A 19,386-nucleotide genomic window follows, 5' to 3' on the forward strand; every position below is an offset into this window, starting at 1 on the left:
GCCAAACTCTGCTAGTTTTTTATTTGCATCTTGATTTATTATTTTACTCACATTTGCGGCATAACTTCAATGCTGGGTAATTTTACTGACTGGGGTTTTCGTCGTATTAATCGTGCTAGACTATCCTTGTTTTCTGAGAATGCTTTACTAGGAACATCACCAACAGCACCAATACTTTTATCACGAACAACGTCAATAGCTTTCATTCCCAGTTGCTTTGCAATCGATATTGCTCTTGGGGCTATCCTTCTAAATAAACCCTGAACAACACCACCGAGTCCATCTCCGTATGTGACTTTATGAATTGGTAATCGCGAATTTATCACCCTGACGATTGCAGGTCCACGTTGAGCATTATGTTTAATCACCTTATTTTTTTGTCACTGATCTAATTGTATTCCTTCAATCACAGTGATAATGATTAACGATTACATCGATGAGGGACCGATAAACATTAATATCCATGATATTGCCTGTAAATAATCATTGACAGATATCAGCTTCTTCATTAACAATTTCTGGGGAATTATTGCCAGCTCGTTTTCCGCCGATCAGAATTTCTAATCGTTCAACATCGGCAACGACGTTATTGGGACATTGAGTAATAAGTACTCTTCCTCGAGTAACAAGACCACTTCCAGTTGTTTCTTCCACTTCTTTCTTACTTGGTGAAAACGTAATTTCTTCAAATTCCAAATCTTCTTCTTTTTGTTTTCTTTCTCGTTCAACCTCTTTAAGTTTCGACTTCATTTCTCTTTCTCTTCGTTTCCTTTCTACTTTTGCTTTTTCAATTTGCTGCTTCATTTCTTCTTCCCTTTGTATCATGCTTTGTTTGTTCAATATACTCATCTAATGTCTAGTTAAAAAAGGAATGGTAAAATTATTAACATCTTCCTCTGATCTGATCTGCTGAATATTAGTAGCAACGCGATATACATCACTAATCAAATCAGAATTCTTTGAAGTTTTAACATATTCGGGTTTTTACATACTTATCTCTATCACGATATCCAAACGATGCAATATTAATTGATTTATATGGGTCTTTGATATCGGCAATACCTTTACGGTAAATTTATCCGCAATGTTAGTTCTAACGCTTGGCAGAGGTTGTGGTTGAACTTCAGGCTGTGGTTAAGGAGGTTGCTGGGGTGGTAGCTGACTTGCTTGAAGACGGGCAACAATATCAACAGGTAATGTCTCAAGTGCTGTTTGAGCCACCTCAATCGTTGTAACATATTTCATGGTTGGTTCGATAATTGGTTTGAATAACTGTTCTGTACCTTCTGCAAATTCCATCTGAGACTCTTGACGAGCTTGTAGTTGCTGCTTGACAGAATCACAAACAGGGATACATTTCTAAATTGACTCTAATCGCTCTCGAGCTAATCTAGCTGTGCGAGATTCCATCATTGATATAATAATGATTTAATTACTCGCACATTACAGCAGCAGGGAGGGTGCGACCAAAATTGAATGTCCGAAAGGTAAACAAAAGTACGCATAAAAAGTTGAAAACACGAACGACAAAGATGAAGTAACAAAATGAGCTAACCCAATTAGAGAAACTCTCTGGTTTTAGTTAGAGGCTTCGGTTTGGCTCTAATGACCTTGTGGTTTTCATTTTTTTCGTGCATAAATGGACTTTCCAGCAAGTGGTCTGTCCACCGTCCCTGCTGCTCTAGCAATGTATCCACATAGGACTAAAGCAGTTTGCTCCACTGTTTTAAAGCCATTGGTTACATCAAGTCATGTATTGGGATCATGGGGATTATCTCAGTGCGTTTATCGAATGGAAGTGTGCTCTAAAACGAGCTGATGGGATGAAATGTATTGCAGTGAATCCACACAGGAGTAAAGCGGTTCGCTCACATTTTAAAGCGGTTGGTTACATCAAGTCGTGAAATTTGATCGTGGGGATCATCTTGACATTTTACGTGTATGCTATAACGTTCTCTCTCTCTCTCTCTCTCATAATTTCTTTATTGACATTGCAAAGTACCCCAGGACATCTTTATTGCTTGTTTCTCAGTTTCCTATGCAAGTATTCATATATGGACATGCAATTTTATATGTGCAGTCTCATTTACTGCATATGTTATCACATAAACCGCAAATTGTGGTTGCAATGTCCTATATTTCTTGTGCGGCTGGCTTTGCCAAGTCGGATTGTGTACCGTACATGCAGCAGTGTGCTGGTTCATTCTTCTGACATACCTTCAACATTTATATCTATTAGCGTAAAAGAATGGAAAATATTTTTTGGATTGATTTCATAAATGGCAAATGCAATAAAAACTGTCATACAGTATTTCATTCGCGTCGTCTTTGACACAAGTTTTTTTTTGTTGTTTCTGATATGAAATAAAGAGAAAGTTTCTTTGTGTTCTATTGGCATAGTGTTATCCTCAAGGTGGTAAAAGTTTTCAATGCAATTACTGTTACATAAGCGAACTTTACTTTGTATTTTTCTGACCGCTCAAGTGGCCTAGTGGTTAGAGCGTCCGCCTCAGATGCGGGAAGTGGCGAGTTTGAACCCCGGGAGAGTCATTCCAAAGGCTTATAAAAATGGTACTAACAGCTTCCTTGCTAGGCGCTCAGCATTAAGAGGTTAGTGTTAGGACTGGTCGGCCTGGTGTCAGGATAATGTGACTGCGTGAAACATCATGCTATATGTCTGCAGCATGATGCCCCAGTGCTAGACATTACTATGAACTGCCACACTGCAGACATAAATGAAAAATTTATAAAGCTACGTTAAAAATCCAAATCATACAAACACAAAAACACACGCACACACACACAGTTTTTATTTTTCTCAAACCATATTTCTTTAATAAACTACTCCAATATAATTGTATGTGTGCGTGGCGCTCAGGGCTTGTAATAGTGGTCTTTTATCATTGTTGTTGTATACTCATTAGGTAAGCAAAATATATTTAACAATAAAATAATGTCATCTTCATCCTTATTTGCATCTCTCCTGCTTTGCGATTTTCCCAATATTACCATTATCAGATAAGCGTTTCCTTAATCATTCACCGTCTCCTATGATGAGATCTTTAACTAAAATGGATTCTGGCTGTTTTGAAAGTTGGTATAAACTTAACCATGTTTCAGCTAATGTAATCAAGGCGTCAATGTGTCCCTGGTAACCAGGAAATATGAAATCTGATATTTTGCCAAACGCAACGCCTATTTACAGTTTAAACAAAATCAAATAAACATGTAATAGCAACAAATAAAGACCATCGACAGCTCTTTTGTTTAGCGCTGTTTAAATGTCTGCTATTATATCTCTGTACACACCAATTATAGTTATTAATCAATTAGCAATGTTGACAGCTTCGTAGATCTAGTAACCACATTGAATTGAGTCTGATAACTCGCATCATTAATCGTGGTCAGCAGGGAACAACGTGTTAACAGGTTTGTAATAGTAACTAGAGTTGAAAGGGACATTGAAAAATAAATGAGTCACTTATCTTCAGTGGAAGTCCATATCTGCAACCCATTTTGTCAGTTTCCACCACCTAAATCAGCTTGCCCTATAATGAATGAACAGTGTCAGTTACTTTATATTTCAAAATCGATATAGATAAATTAAGGAAGTGTGTCACAAACAGCGAGAATCCGGCGCAAAGTGCGAATCGATTTCGTTCGATATTGTTTGGTATCTTAGCTCGCGGCGCCGCAAAACTGGTTATGTGTTCACATCATGAAGAGAAAAGTTCGATACGCGCTGCACCTTAGACCCTGGAAAAAAAATAAGCATTACGTCAGCGAAACAGTGTAAAAGTTAACTTAGATACCCGACTCTGCCATTTAAAGCCTACCTTCCGTAACATAAACTTCGTCGGAAAAGTACATTCCTTATAACTTCAACGCTTTACCGTTCAGTATAGTGGTGCAAAATACCTATTTTGTGGATGAGAACTTAATACGCCAGCTAAATCTACGTACCTGAAGCGCTCACGGAGCTATTATAATACAATAACATCAGTAGCTGAGAGTGTTATTGAACATCTTTCGACGATTTCCGTGCCAGACCTCATCATTCACGTTGAGATCGGATTTCATCATCAAATAATGACAACTCGATGTCTTTTTGTTTTGTCTGGTTTTCTTGTCGTTTAATCCCTGGATATATTCTGAGCAAAAGGCCAGGCGTTTAATAAGACCAGAAATTATTAACTACATATATTATCCAGCATATGTGTCTCTGACAGTGCTGGTTGAATTGTCACATAACTTGTGTTCTCCAGTACGAATGATTGATGGAGTATGTTTCTATAATAGAAATCCGCGAGTTAGTCCCATTTACCCTATCTGGCCTGATAATGTGACTTACATCTGAACAAAATCGATGAAGTTTCAATTAGTACTCTGTATTATTCACTCAGACTAGTGACAACCCAGTCTGGCTAGGAATATATGGATAGATGTACGTAAATGCTGTAAATGTTAGTCAACAACACTATCAGCATCAGTCAGGGGTTGAGAGACTGAAGAAGTATGCATGGTCAATATCGAAATATATATATATATTCCGAGAACGCGACTAATTTGCAGGTGTGTTTCGAAATTACGTGAATTATTACTGCTGCACATTCTAAAGTTTGTGCAATTCTAGGAAAAGCAAGTTTATATAAGAAATCATTGAGTGCACTAACGTAGGTGTTTCGGAGAGTATGAAATATAAATCAACCAGTGTCTTTGTCTCAAATCATTACAATCGAGCTTGACGAATCTGCAGACGGACTTGGGCGAAGACATTATGTCTTTATGTTGGTATGGGATGCACAGTATCTATTTCTAATCTTGACAACATAACTGGAGACGTTGGACATCGTCCTGGAAATTCCCGTAAAGTTGGACTGGCTATCGAACGAACAGAGGAAAGACTGGTTACCACTAGAAATTTGACTAACGTTGTCACAGCACTGGGAGTAGGAGGCGGAAGCGTAAGTCAACGTTCTCTCATAAATAAAATTGTAGTTCTTATTTCTTTGTTATCATCTTTATTCTAAGAGCTGTCCGCCACATGAATTTACAAAAATGATCTATTGCTTTAGTGTACTGTAGAGACTTCTAATTAAATAAATATACTTGAAAACTTTAGTGTACAGTAGTGATTTCCAATCCAATAAATACAGTTAAAATCGTTAGTGTACTATAGTAATTCCTAATCTAATAAATACAATTAAAAGTTTCAGTGTGGTGTAATGATTTCGAATCTAATAAATACAGTTAAAATCGCTATTGTACTGTATTGTAGTGATTTATAATCTAGTATATGCACATAAAATAGCTAGTGTACTGTAGCGATTTCTAATCCAATAAATACAATTAAAATCGCTAGTGTACTGCAAGAATTTCCTGTGCAATAAATACATTTAAAATCTTTAGTGTACTGTAGCGATTTCTCATCTAATAAATGCAAATAAAATCATTACTGTACAGTAGCATTTTTTAATAAAATAAATACAGATAAAATCGCTAATGTACTGTCATTATTTCTAATTCAATAAATACAGTTAAAATTGTATTCACTGTTGTGATATCTATTCTAATAAATGCAGATAAAATTGTTCGTGTGCTGTAGCAATTTCGAATCCAATACATACAGTTAAATTTGCTATTGTACTGTAGTGATTTCTAATTTAATAATACAGTTAAAATCGTAAGTATTCTATGGTGATTTCTAATCTAATAAATAAATATAAACTCGTAAGTGTGCTGTAGCAATTTCTAATCCCAAAAATACGATTAAAACGCTAGTGTACTGTAGCAATTTCTAATCTAATAAAAAGGTTACAATCGCTATTGTACTATAGTGATTTCTAATTTAACAAATAAATACGGTTAAAATCAATAGCTTAATGTAGTGATTCCTAAACTAATAAATACAATTTAAATCGTAGTGTACCGCAGTGGTTTTTAATCCAATCAAAGCAGTTAAAGAATTATGCTTATGAATGTAGATCATAATGTCGAGAGCTCCGAATGACACTTCTTTACCATAGAGGGGCTGTGTATTCCTCTGGGTTTTCAACTTTTTTTCTCAAATGGCCGGTATTCTAGCCATTAGGCGCTGTAAATGTTAATCTCAAGATCCTGCTGTACATCGGATGTAAAGTAACTTTACTCGTATCTTAAAATGTCCTGAAATGGATAAGTGACTATGAATTCTTATAGCCTTATACGGTAATATGCATGCATTATAAACAAATTTCTAGTCATCGTTTGTGCCGTTATGATATATATTCAGTTCATATACACATACATATCAGATTTTGCAAGATAACACTTTGAGGTTCCAAACGTAGAAAGGCTAGGGTGCATTGACTGCCATAACCGTGTTTGCAATTGGTGTGGAATGACTGAAATTTATTTGAAACCTACGTTGAACAAATAAAAGAGATAGAAAATATTTCAACAACGCCTCGGATCCATTAATAATATGTCGGTGAAGATTAAGACATACAGTTGCAATAACTCAACCACAACTTCTTCATTTCACCTCAGGATTACATAGTTTCACTATATCAGAAGCCCGATGAAATTCTTTGCGAGGAGGTCCAACTTATACGGTGCCGCCGAAACCTCTGAGGTACTGAAAATACTGTTACGCAAAAAGTTATTCTTTTTAATTTTCTTCAGATTACGGTATCATATATATAACTTATAACGAAAAGTCACCGAGAGTCTGATGTGAGAAAAATTATGATACAATCACTCCTTATATCAAGTGAAAAGGTGCTACACTAAAACTGTTGATAGAACACGGATACCTTACCACGGTAGCTCAAAACCGCCTGAACAATAAACAATTAATTAATACTGTTTGACCTTTCACATTATATTTAAAAATAAAATATCCTTGAAAACCGATAAACAAAGCAGTGATCATTTCAAAACCAGGATAAATATCGCAAGGAACGTTTCCATACGGTTTCTTTTTCTTCACTGAGTAAATGTTCATATCTTTCATCACATTGACATGTTAAAATGTTAAAAACTATATACGTTCATTTGAGAAAAACAGGAACATTATGTGAAACCACGGGCTGGAGAAGGTTTGGGGAGGGCGATAAATGTAAGTAATTGTATCTCCTGTCCTCGTTTTCGTATGTAATCCTGCCATACAGAGTTGTATCCGATTGACAAGTCACGTGAAATAGTTACGTAATGCTCCAGGGGAAAACAGTTTCCTAGCTGTAGCAAAAACCGGTCGTTTCTTGAACTGGGTTGCACATATATCGCAGCCCTAGAACCCAGTTACTGTCCATAACCTGAACCCATCTTTATTATTATTGATACAACTTAACATCCTTTTGCAGTTACAAAATGAACTTTATAGTAACAGTTATTTGGTATACCAGTGAGTAGGGCATAAAATGGATGCGACTTAATGAGGTCTCAACGACATCCAACATAGCGATTTTCGCATCACCGACAACCGATGCCAATGTTTAATATTTATCATCGATATCTTTTAAGCGCCCAGTAGATCTGAATAAAATTGTGGGATATATTTCCATTCACTTAGTATATTAGCTTAGGGCAGATATAAAATAAAGAGTTATCTTTTCTTTAGTAATCTTTGTAATTCTTTCCAGCAGAAACCAACAGGTTCTTCCGTAAACAGTGATGAGCTTTTCGTCGACGGGGAATTTCCGCCAAATGAGAGTTCCATCTTCCGATACAAACCAATCACTAAGAAAATCGTCTGGAAAAGACCGCGTGTAAGTTTCGTTGATTCGACGCATCCAGGCACCATAAGTGCTCCGTTCTTACGAAATATGTAGAAACAGTACTCTTTATCGGTGGCATATTTCCAAATTTCATTCCTATAGCTTGGTATCATAATGATATCAATGAAAATTTAATCTATTACAATCACTTTTCATTATTTGTTACATTCTAAAATGCTGGCAAGCCAAAAAATACAGCTCTTGGTTTCATGAGTACAGTACCAAAAAGACGGAATAGCAATTCTTCCAAATTTGCCATGATTCCAGAGCTTGAAAGCTGATTAGTGAGCAGTCCGTTCAAATATAAGTTTAAATTTATTAAATAATTTTTGTTTCAGTTTTTCAATACAAAAGTCCTAAATAGAGATGGTATTGGTTTAAGCAAAACCTTCGAACATAGAAATAAAATATTTATTTCGACAGACTGTCTCTCTCTCTCATATACCCATCTTTTATTTTGTTCTCACTCATATGAAAACGAGTTGCAATCATAACACATGATTCGTGCGTCACTTAAAACACAGAAGACAACACTTACAATTGTCATAATGATTTAAGATGAGCTTTGTTTATATTATTTAAAATTTCCGTGACGACTGACGAGTGCTGTCTAACAGGACATTGTAGAGCTTTCAATAAGTCAAGACATGATCGATTCTTTTGTTTTAATTAACGGATGATGGTGTGAGAAAAATTTCTCTTTTTTATTCCTTTCCAGACGATTTCTAAAAATCCTGTGCTTGTTTCCGATGGAACAAGCCGCCATGACATGAAGCAAGGAGATCTCAACAACTGCTGGTTTCTGTCAACCTTGTCTGCCATCGCTGAAAAACCGCAACTAATATCAAAGGTACATGGATGCGTTAAAAGCTGGTCTTGAGGTATAAAAAGAACATTAGCATGTAAAATAGAATGAACGAGATTATGAGTATATAAGCAAACACACGGGCGCAAGCGCAAAATGTAAAACAGGTAGTGGTTACAAATGTAAAAAAGAACACTGAAACACAATGAACACGTTGCAGGATTTTAGTTTACATATGAGAAAGTTGAACATGTACTGGATTTTGACAACCTCACAGTGACAAAAAAAAAATTGTATTGAATGAGCGCTATGAAGATAACTTAAAATAAGAGCAATTTCTGATTTTTATTAAACTTAAGTTAAAGGAAAATAAAATTGTTGTAACAAACTTATTTTATAACATTCGAAATGTGTAGAAAATTCGGTATTTACCTAATATTTTTGCACTTTTATAAGAGATAATTTCTCGATTGTTTTCGCAATGGATTACTTTACCGGTACCCAGGATGTCGTTATATTTGCAAACTCTTCACATTTCGAAACTAGTAATTGGCAATACTCCGTATTCTTGCTTAGTATATTTTGGCTATTACAGTTGGTTGAAGGTGACTCGAAGTTCTGATATATGTTCGAAAGTTTAGACTGAATTCTGAATTCAACTGATCCGTTAGTTTCAGTTTAACTTGTATCTAAAAATACTCTAAGCTGTATCTCGGGGTATCTTAACACTAATCTAGTTTTACGAAACGAGTAATTTAAAATGATACTACCATAGCGAAATGAGCTGAAAGCTTGGGAGTGGGTTATACAAATCTATCAGCTATCAGCCTTATGACCTAGTTGCTCCTTTATCACTATAATCTAATTTCATCTTCATTATTGCTTTAACATAGCTTATCTGGGTGGCTTTTTTTTACAGATCAAACATGAAATGCATGGAAACAGGGAATCTAAGGTTCTTTTCTATTTCCTCGAAAATAAAGACAGCAAAAGTTATCAGGCTCTGCATAATGTAAACCGAAATGAGAAAAATGTTGGGACGAAACAACAGAGCGCATCTTCTCTCTCTCTCTCTCTCTCTCTCTCTCTCTGATTGGGTTAGGGATGTGTTAATAAGTCAATAACTTTTTTTAATTGAATAAGAAAATTTAAAAAATTTGCAAATTCCCTGCTATGGTGGCTTTACTGTCCCAAAGCATGAATTATTAAAAATTTTCGAAAATATATTTTTGTGCACCTTCGCAGATGCAAGATAAATAGAGTGCCACCTCACTCTCTTGAGAGTCTGCGTGTTTCCGTGGCCAAAGACTGCATTACCACCTCGCTGTCTTGAGGGACAATGTGACCAACAATTTTATAACCATTTCACTGTCCTGAGAGCTTCTGTGACCAACGATTATATTCACGACTAATTATCGTGAAGGACTGTGTAACCAACAATTCAATTGCCACCTCGTGCCACCTCACTGCCTTAAGAAACTTTATTAGCGATTTTATTGCTACCTCGTTATTTTGAGGAACCGTGTGACCAACGAGTCTATTGTCTTGAGAGACTGTGGGTAATGAGTTTGTTATCGCTGTTCCGAAGGACTGAGGCCAACTATTACAATGCCACTTCATTGTCTTCAGAGAATGTGTCCAGCTAGGAGATCTATCGATCTACAAGATGGAAATCGACACGATATCCTCAGCTGGATGTTTTATACTTTCAGAATGTAAATTAGCGTTATTTTCAAATTGTGAGAATTTGTATCCAAAGAACAGATTAACATAGACATACTGACGCATATTTAGAAAATATATATTGGACTAATGCACATTGCGCGGTGGTCCCGGGTATGGTGAGAAGGGCTTGTGACAGAAAGCGTATGGGTCTTGTATCATAAAACTGGATCACCCCACTTCGACTACTATAGTACGTCATTGGTCAAATAATTCGACTACAGTTGCCACGGCAATAAATAATCTACCTGTGTTGCTGTGCGGTAAAACACCTGATTTTATCAAACCCTATAGCTAACGTTATGTGATCGAGAAACTCACTGTGCACACAAAAAAACAACATTCTTAGCGGTCGATCACCTTAATCGATTTAACCTCGTGGGAGATAGAATGTCTGTCGGATAATAACTACTTGAATAGTAGAGAAATGACTAGGTCAACGTGATCGGGTGACATTTCAATCTCATGAGAGAAAGGTGTATCATTTCGACTTTTCGAAATGCTTGATCATAGCAAAATATAGCAAATGCCTCTTGATGAATTAAGAATCATGGTTCAGACTGGAAGACGTCTTAGAAACGATTCACAGTGTACGATCTGTCTTTATTACGCGGGTTCGTAAGACTGCATCCACCGCCATAACACCTTTCTTAACATCAAAACCCTTTGAAGTGAAATTGCCTATTTAGCAGTGGGATAAGCATCCGATGATTACAGACTCTGAGGACAACAGAGGGACATAGGAAGAACTCCTTTCAATGGCACAGACCAGAATGTATTGTCCCTAAATCCTCCAGAGGAATGCTTGACAACATTAAAAGAATTGTTAAATGCGAATAAGTAATAATATTGTATAGGTAAGAGAATCTTTAATTCGTTCTCTAACGAGATTCAAATCTGTGTCCGCGGGTTACGGCCCCCACGCATTGCATGTACCCGACAGCGTCCATATATTCAGACATACATACATACATACATACATACATACATACATACATACATACATTATTCCGCAGAATGATTAAGAAAAAATTATATTTAACACAAAACAAAAATTAAGGTTTTATAAGATAATTCAATAATTTTAAAGAATAAAAGTACACAAAACTCCCATCGAGATTACACCATTAGTGGAATTTTAACATTAGCTTGAGCTCCCAAACGATTAATTTAGAATTTCTCTTTTTCGTCATAACCGCTTTTGACCAGATGATTTTGTGCTTAATGTATTTCACTTTCAAATAGGGTATTTAGTTCACATTTACTGATGCAAAAAGTCAAACCAGCAATTATGTAGCTTTAGTAAATGCGGTATAATAATAATAACAGCAACAGCATCAACAATTATGTCTTTGACACAAATACCTATGTGATCTGATTTCATGCACTGAATATCGAACAATGTTTAGAAATACCCATTTTCTAAATGACACGTCTTCGCTGAACTTTGCCATGAGATAAATATATAAATGGAGAAATTATTATTATTATTATTATCATTATTATCATTATTATTATTATTATTATTATTATTATTATTATTATTATTATTCATGATGATATTTGTCATGTTGCTATTCATTGTAGTCTAATTTTGATATTTTTAAATATGTGTAAATGCTTATCGACAATAACGACAGACAACAAATCATGATTCTACGATTGTAAAATATTATTTCTTTCATTAACTGATCTGTTCTAGTCCACCTTTTATTTACTTTAATTTGCTATCTTTTTATTCATGTTCAAAATGTTATTTCTAAATAAATATATACCTCCTTGACTTTATCACCGTCATATCATCGTTATTTTTAGTTTCTATATCAATCCGCTCCGGTGGCCTAAGTTGTTCGAGCGTCTGCCTCCCATGCGGGTGGTTGCGAGTTCGAACCACGGCTGAGTCATGATAAAGACTTATAAAAATTGCACTAGAAATTATGTCACATGTCTGCGGCATGATCCCCAGCGACAGAAATCACTATAAACTGCCACACTGCAGATATCGTAGCGATATGACTCAAATTGTGAAAGCTACGTTAAAAATCCCCAAACACAGAGCTTCTAAAGCATTATAACCAGCATATTCAATAACAGTAGTAATAGTCGCATTAGTGTATGTATTATAATGTTGCATTAGATTTTGTATTTTTATTTAAATCCTTTGATTGTTTGGTTGCAGATAATCCCCGATGACAATAGGTTCGGCAAGGAGGGTTATGATGGTCAGTTCCATTGCAGATTCTGGCAATTTGGGGAATGCGTTGATGTTTATATTGACGACCTCCTCCCAACGGTTGGGGGAGAGATCCTCTTCGCAAAGTCTTCCGATTCCAATGAATTCTGGGTATCTTTAGTGGAAAAAGCTTACGCAAAGTAAGAGTTTTCAAGTTCATTTAATTTCAATGTATCGTTTAGATTATAATTTCCATGGCATTTGTTTGGGTTTGGATAGCAATCAGGAAACACAAGCTTGACAATGACCACTACAGTCCTGGGATTGATCCCAACGAATTTTACCTACTGGGGTAAGTTCCCCACCACGTTTGAATTCAGTAGATACCTCTGGATTTTTTATGTCATCAGCATGACATAGCTACCCAGGTCGCGGGGTGGGGTGGGGGACTTGATACTTGATATATAGAAGATCGTACATAAGTATGTATTTAAAATAAAATTCTCTACTAGTTGAATAATTTCATAGTTTGATTTGCTACCTTTTACTAGCACAAGATTGGAATTATTCAAAATGTTTGATAATTTTCGATTAAAATGAGTAAAACTGCAACATTTGTTTTACCTCACATTTTAGCCTCATGACATTTTCTCGAATACATTTAATTTAGCCTATTAGTGATATATAATATCCGCAAAATATTTATTCTTAATATTTAGTAATACCAATTTAGCACAAATATTTTTGCCATAATACTTTTTTTTGCAAAATATGCCAACATATTTTGTTTTATAAATAGTGTGATTTGTTGTATTAACGGACACGAGTTTATTAAACAAAGCGGTTACGGAATGTAATGAAATTACTTTGAAGACGCTTCGGACATAATGGTTTTGCCTTTTATGGTGTTATGATGCCAGTTGCTGTATCGCGTGATGTTGCTTAGAAATGTGTTGTGGGCTGCTTCTTTGACAATACTCAAATTGCATGGTAATAGTTTTTGAAAGAAATATTTTTCAAGTATGCCCAACTCACTTAAAAAGAACCTATTTCAATTTTTCATTCGCTTTAAGTTGGTAATATATTTCCTTGTTTGTTTTCTAGTGTTTGTGAACCTAGTCCAAGATGGATAAATTAACGTTAACAAAGATTGATCATCACTCTCTGGGGCACAATGTACAAATTGCTTAATAGCATGGGCAATGTGGATTTTCTTTAGAAATAATCTGTTATTTTCAGTGGAAATATTTTTCCAATTCTCCAAGATAAGCAACTTTATTTATTCTGCGTTATTCTTTAAGTTTTCAGCTTGGTTAATTAAAACAATCAAAACAGATACATTTGATGAACCAAACTGGCCTAATTAATGATTACACCTTTATTTACCGAAGCCAATATGATGAAGTAACACTGAATAGATTTGTCATGTTTTCGTTCCATATGCTTGTCCTGTTTTCCTTCAATGGACTTTTCATGTTTTCCTTCGATAGACTTGTCATGTTTTCTTTCAATGGGCTTGTCATAATTTCCTTCAAAAAGGTTGTCATCGTTTCTTTCAATAGGCTTTTCATGTTTTCTTTCAATAGACTTGTCATGTTTCCTTTCAATAGACCTGTCATGTTTTCTTTCAATAGACCTGTCATGTTTTCTTTCAATAGACTTGTCATGTTTTCTTTCAATAGACTTGTCATGTTTCCTTCATTTGGCTTGTCATGTTTTCTTTCAATAGACTTGTCATGTTTTCTTTCAATAGACTTTTCATGTTTTCTTTCAATAGGCTTGTCATCTTTTCCTTCAATAGGCTTGTCATGTTTTCTTTCAATAGGCTTTTCATGTTTTCTTTCAATAGACTTGTCAAGTTTTCTTTCAATAGACTTGTCATGTATTCTTTCAATAGACTTTTCACGTTTTCTTTCAATAGACTTGTCATGTTTTCTTTAAATAGACTTGTCACGTTTTCTTTCAATAGACTTGTTACGTTTTCTTTTGAAAGACTTGTCACATTTGTTTCAAAAGACTTATGTTTTCTTTCAATAGACTTGTCATGTTTTATTTCATTCTACTTATTGGTAAATAAGTTAACATTCTTTGCGGAACATGTCGTTTGCATGTCTGCGGAACAAATGTCGCGTATAATTCATAACGTTTATCTTTGAAATGGATTCGCATGATGTTGAATGAAATAAAAGATATCATTTATTGATTCAAACATTTGATGGGTATGCTTAAGGAATTAAAAAAATAACAACAATAAAAAAGAAACAACCTTGAAACTATTTTAAAATGTCATTTTCTTTGCCGTTTAATATAGTTCGTGGATGTTGAATGCAGCCATGTACACAAATTTAACTTGATATGTACCTTATGCTATATTTGATGAGTTTTATGATTGTAAAGGTGTATGATTTAACTTCCATCCGTAAATATTGCGTACAGCATTCCTTCTTAACCAAATAGCTGAGAAGGTACGAAAGGTGCGCTTAGTTTGATGAAGAAATGGATTTGAAGTCAAGCGAATGAAGTTATATATATATATATATATATATATATATATATATATATATATATATATATATATATATATATATATATATATATATATATATATATATATATATATATATATATATCCATCCATTTATTCTTCTTCAGGCAATAGCTTATAAGTCTATTAAACAAGTTTAATGAACCAACCTGTCCGCTTCTTAGTAGAATTTGCATATGTATATGTAAATACTTGATAGGTACACGAGGATTAAGATTCTAAAATATGTCTTGAAGATTTATTCAAAACTACAGATTGTGTACTACGTATAGGTCAAACTCTCAAACTCTTTATTTTTCTAGTCACGTATTTCCATCATTGTCAAACAATTCTTCCTGATTTTTTAACCTGGTCCTCACAGCAAATGTCATTATTATACATAGATTTAACACCTTCGCCCATCAAGATATCAAGTGCTTATGTTTTAGGAAAATAACAGGGTAAACATAGTGTCTTGGAAATATGGATCAACGAAACAAACACTAGTGGTGCAATTAATAATAAATTTATCAAGAATATCGCTAATTAAATCAATACCAGAGGCAGTCATGAATATGACCATATTGCATATTGTCTGTCAATTAGCCCCATCAATAAATTTAATGTTATTACTGTTTCATTTCGGATACACTTAACTAATATATATATATATATATATATATATATATATATATATATATATATATATATATATATATATATATATATATATATATATATATATATATATATATATATATATATATATATATATATCCTTCGTAAGGACTATTCCCTTAATATACCATTATATTCTTATAGTTTTCATTTTGTACTGGATAAAATCAATATCCCACTGAGAAATCATTGTTCCAGCTTGATGTTTTCCTTTAATGGAATAATTATTGTAAAGCAGAAGTCATCGTTAAAAAAATGTATCACAGAAAGCACGTACACCATGACACAGAGTTCGAACAAACACAATGGAAACAAAACGTATATTCCATCAGCAAATGATATGTTAAGGGTAAAACTTTTCCATGAAATTTTAATCAACACTATTTCAAGACATCATTAAAAAATTAAACTTTACAAGTGACCATTTTAAGAATTTCATTTACAGGTTGAATGGTTCCTACGAGTCTCTTGAATACGGATTTGAAGCCGACGCCTTTACGGATATGACTGGGGGTCTTGCAGAGTGGTACAATCCAGTCGATCTCAGGGAACAAGATTTCTATTTGATCCGAGCGGCTTTTAAAAGCGGAGCCGTGATTGGCTGTTTAAGTGTGGTAATTTTGTTTTACTTCGACACATTCTGTTTTAACTTATGGCCCCATTCGTTGCATTTTTTATTTATGCATCCATTATGATAAATAGTTACATTGTTCACGCACTATCACGAGAATACGTCATAGACTGAGCTATAGATATAAGTATATATATATATATATATATATATATATATATATATATATATATATATATATATATATATATATATATATATATATATATATATATATACTTGCGAATGTTATTCAAGTTCAATCATATTTCAATCCTTACGAGAATATTGAGGTTCATAATATCAATATTTGCATTTATATTGGTTTGGATGTAAATTCATCATAATACAAAAAATGCAAATTCATGAATACTTAGAGTATTGATCTCATAAGCTTTTTTTTTTCTTTTTTATTCAAACGTTTATTTAAGAGTTTAACTTTGTTTATTTTTTTCTGAGTTTATAGTGGTATAAACTGTCAATTGCCGACTCACACAGCAAATAACGCCTGAAGGGCGTTATGTAAGCTGTGTGTGTCGGCAACTGACAGTTTATACCACGATAAACTCAGAAAGAAAAAGAAACGTTAAACTCTTATAATTGAAATTTCAATCATTCGTTATGATATTTTGTTTGCATCATTAAAAAAAACAGAAATCTTAATTGAGCGTAGTAATACATGTTTGGGATTTCTGTTACGTAGCTATTTATAGCACTTGGGATTGTCCTGCTTGATCGTAATAAGGTCGTCATAATAACAGTCCTTCAACCAATGGAAGCCAAATTTATTCAATTACTTTTTGTTTAAAATTGTTAGAATGTTCTTTCCCTTTATTGCTTACTTCGTGTCTGCTTCCACTGGCAGTGTTTAACTTATGATGTACACGAGACTCTATTTATACAAGTGGGTATTCTTAGAAAAGTAGTTTTCCTTACAGTTCATATAGAAATAAACGCAATTCATTTTGTTCACGTGGTAACATTCTGACCAGTGGAAATGTTACTTTCCTTTACCAGCTACTGGCATTGCAATATTTCTATATGATCAACTAGTAAGTAAATACATCATATACTTCACACAAACGTTTTACTTAGAACACATCAAAACCTATATTAAACCGTCATGTGCGTTTCCCATCTCTGAATGTGGATTACCTCAATATTAATCGCACTTGTCATAGTAAATGTGACGAGACTGGTAATCTACCAAATACAAATAGCTAGTTTTTTACTTGAAAATTCGTGCATTTTTGTAACCATGATAAACTGCAATCATTGGATAAGACAACATGTGACATTAGTTGTTTTGCTCTGCGTAGAGAATTAACGCTGCTGGCCTAACTTACAGAGCCAAAATGTAGAAGGTGTATTCAAGTTAACACAATGTAACCCACAGCCATCTCTTAAGATAAATTCATTTTCGATATGTATTGATGCATCTTACAAGGTTGTAATCAATTACAACAGGCACATTCAGTTGCATCACTTTAGCCAGAAAAACGCCCAATTAAATTTTTGTCTACAAAGTAAATAGAAATCTGCCGGATTTTGTCTATTACCTTAAGGAAAATTAAGATTGAAGAGAGACACTCGACTATATACATGCTTTTCTAAGTACGTATATTTCAGTACATCAGTTAGAACCGTGCTGTGTGTGCGTGTGTTGCTATCCAAAGATCAATATAAATCAGACTGCACGAAGGCTGAACTTTCACATGTCATGGCAAGAAATTGTTTTTGTATCTAACACGTAAATCATGCCCGGGATATGGGAGCTAAGTGCTTTTCCCAATGACACAATGAGACAGGGACTGGCAGAGCGATGGTTAGAGGGGCCAGGGGAAATGTTTTTTAGAAGCACCCCTACTAAGACATCCGGGAGCGTTGTTCTTTAGTGACGACCCTAGAGAGGCGCACGAGAGCTTCGTTCTTAAGTGGCACCACTATTTTTGTACAAAGAACTTCTTTTATGTCAGTTGCCAAGCAACAATGTGCCCCCACCCTCCTCTTAAGTATTGGATTTGTGAAGAATTTCCCTTGCTCATACTAAGGTGATGGTGAAATACAAAAAAACATTTCAACTACTAAGATAAGCTCCCAACGGATTTCCCTTCGCCTGGCGCCCGGAGGTAATTGTCGCTTCGCACCCAACCCGCATCGCCCCTGTGGGCGGTTATTGACCCGCGACTGTTGCAGCAGTCCCTTTTCCCGCTAGAAAAGGAAATTGTACTCTTGACAAGGGAATCGTACTATCAATATTGCTATGGGCTGAATTCGTGTGGGAAATATATTCCTCTGCATGAATTGAATTAAGATAGTTTTGCATTGTTCATTAATGCAAACGTAGAACTAGCATCATATCTTTCTACGTAAATGAAATATACACCAACATATGTGTCGAGTGAACTTGGTCCATGACGTTATTATAATATAAGCCTTGTTTTCTTCAGGTGAAAAAATTTTTGGCTAACATTTTCTCGTGCATTTAAAACAAAGTTTGGAAAATGGTGGAAACAACTCTTTTAATCCTTGTTTTAAAAAAGCCCAGAAAACTGCTGTATTTTGTTTTGTTTGTTTGTTTGTTTGTTTTTTGTTTGCATCGACTTTTTGAAATTCGAGGATATATGGGGAATAAATCCCTGATAAATAATTTCCTCAAATGAAATGATTTCCGCATTTGACTGGTTTATTTTGAAACCTGTGCGGAAGCTAAAATTAAGGATATTGTTTGCTATTTAAATCTTCATGGTCCCAGTAGTTTTATTTTATTTGATGTTAAAATATTAATTTTGTTATTCCAGGTATACAATATATCAAACAACAGTATGTTTATTTATTTGGACAACGACTGTTTTGAAACGTTTACTTTGCCGAAAAACACACTCTTTTTCACATGAGTTTGTTTAAACCAATTATTCTAAATCCGTGATCCACACCCAAAGGGCGTATTCGTAATATGATATAGAAATTAAAACTGACTCCAATCAAAGTAATAGTGAGTTCACAGTCCGATCTGATTTAGATTTTATCGAGTACGTTTTAAACGCCCTTTCACATACACAACAACACTGACTTTCCTCCAAAGACAATAAAATAACACGAAGTAACCTGTATTGT

The 19,386-nt window shown here is 34.5% G+C and overlaps 1 protein-coding gene across 2 annotated transcripts in view; it reads left to right on the forward strand.

The window, feature by feature from the left end:
* Nucleotides 1–3,719: 3,719 nt before the first annotated feature.
* The window catches only part of LOC149801472 (calpain-9-like), a 38,080-nt gene continuing 22,413 nt past the window's right edge, over nucleotides 3,720–19,386 (forward strand). The window contains exons 1-5 of one of the 2 annotated variants that reach the window (XM_089955619.1): nucleotides 3,720–4,964; nucleotides 7,623–7,748; nucleotides 8,476–8,607; nucleotides 12,464–12,657; nucleotides 16,105–16,273. In XM_089955619.1, coding sequence (XP_089811745.1) covers nucleotides 4,794–4,964; nucleotides 7,623–7,748; nucleotides 8,476–8,607; nucleotides 12,464–12,657; nucleotides 16,105–16,273 — 792 coding nt within the window. In that variant the 5' untranslated portion in view covers nucleotides 3,720–4,793. The remainder of the gene's footprint in view (nucleotides 4,965–7,622; nucleotides 7,749–8,475; nucleotides 8,608–12,463; nucleotides 12,658–16,104; nucleotides 16,274–19,386) is intronic. The other variant, XM_089955620.1, reaches the window with a different exon arrangement.

Source organism: Sinohyriopsis cumingii, chromosome 4 (genome assembly GCF_028554795.1).
Source record: "Sinohyriopsis cumingii isolate HCF-2022 chromosome 4, ASM2855479v2, whole genome shotgun sequence".
NCBI classification, from domain to species: domain Eukaryota; kingdom Metazoa; phylum Mollusca; class Bivalvia; order Unionida; family Unionidae; genus Sinohyriopsis; species Sinohyriopsis cumingii.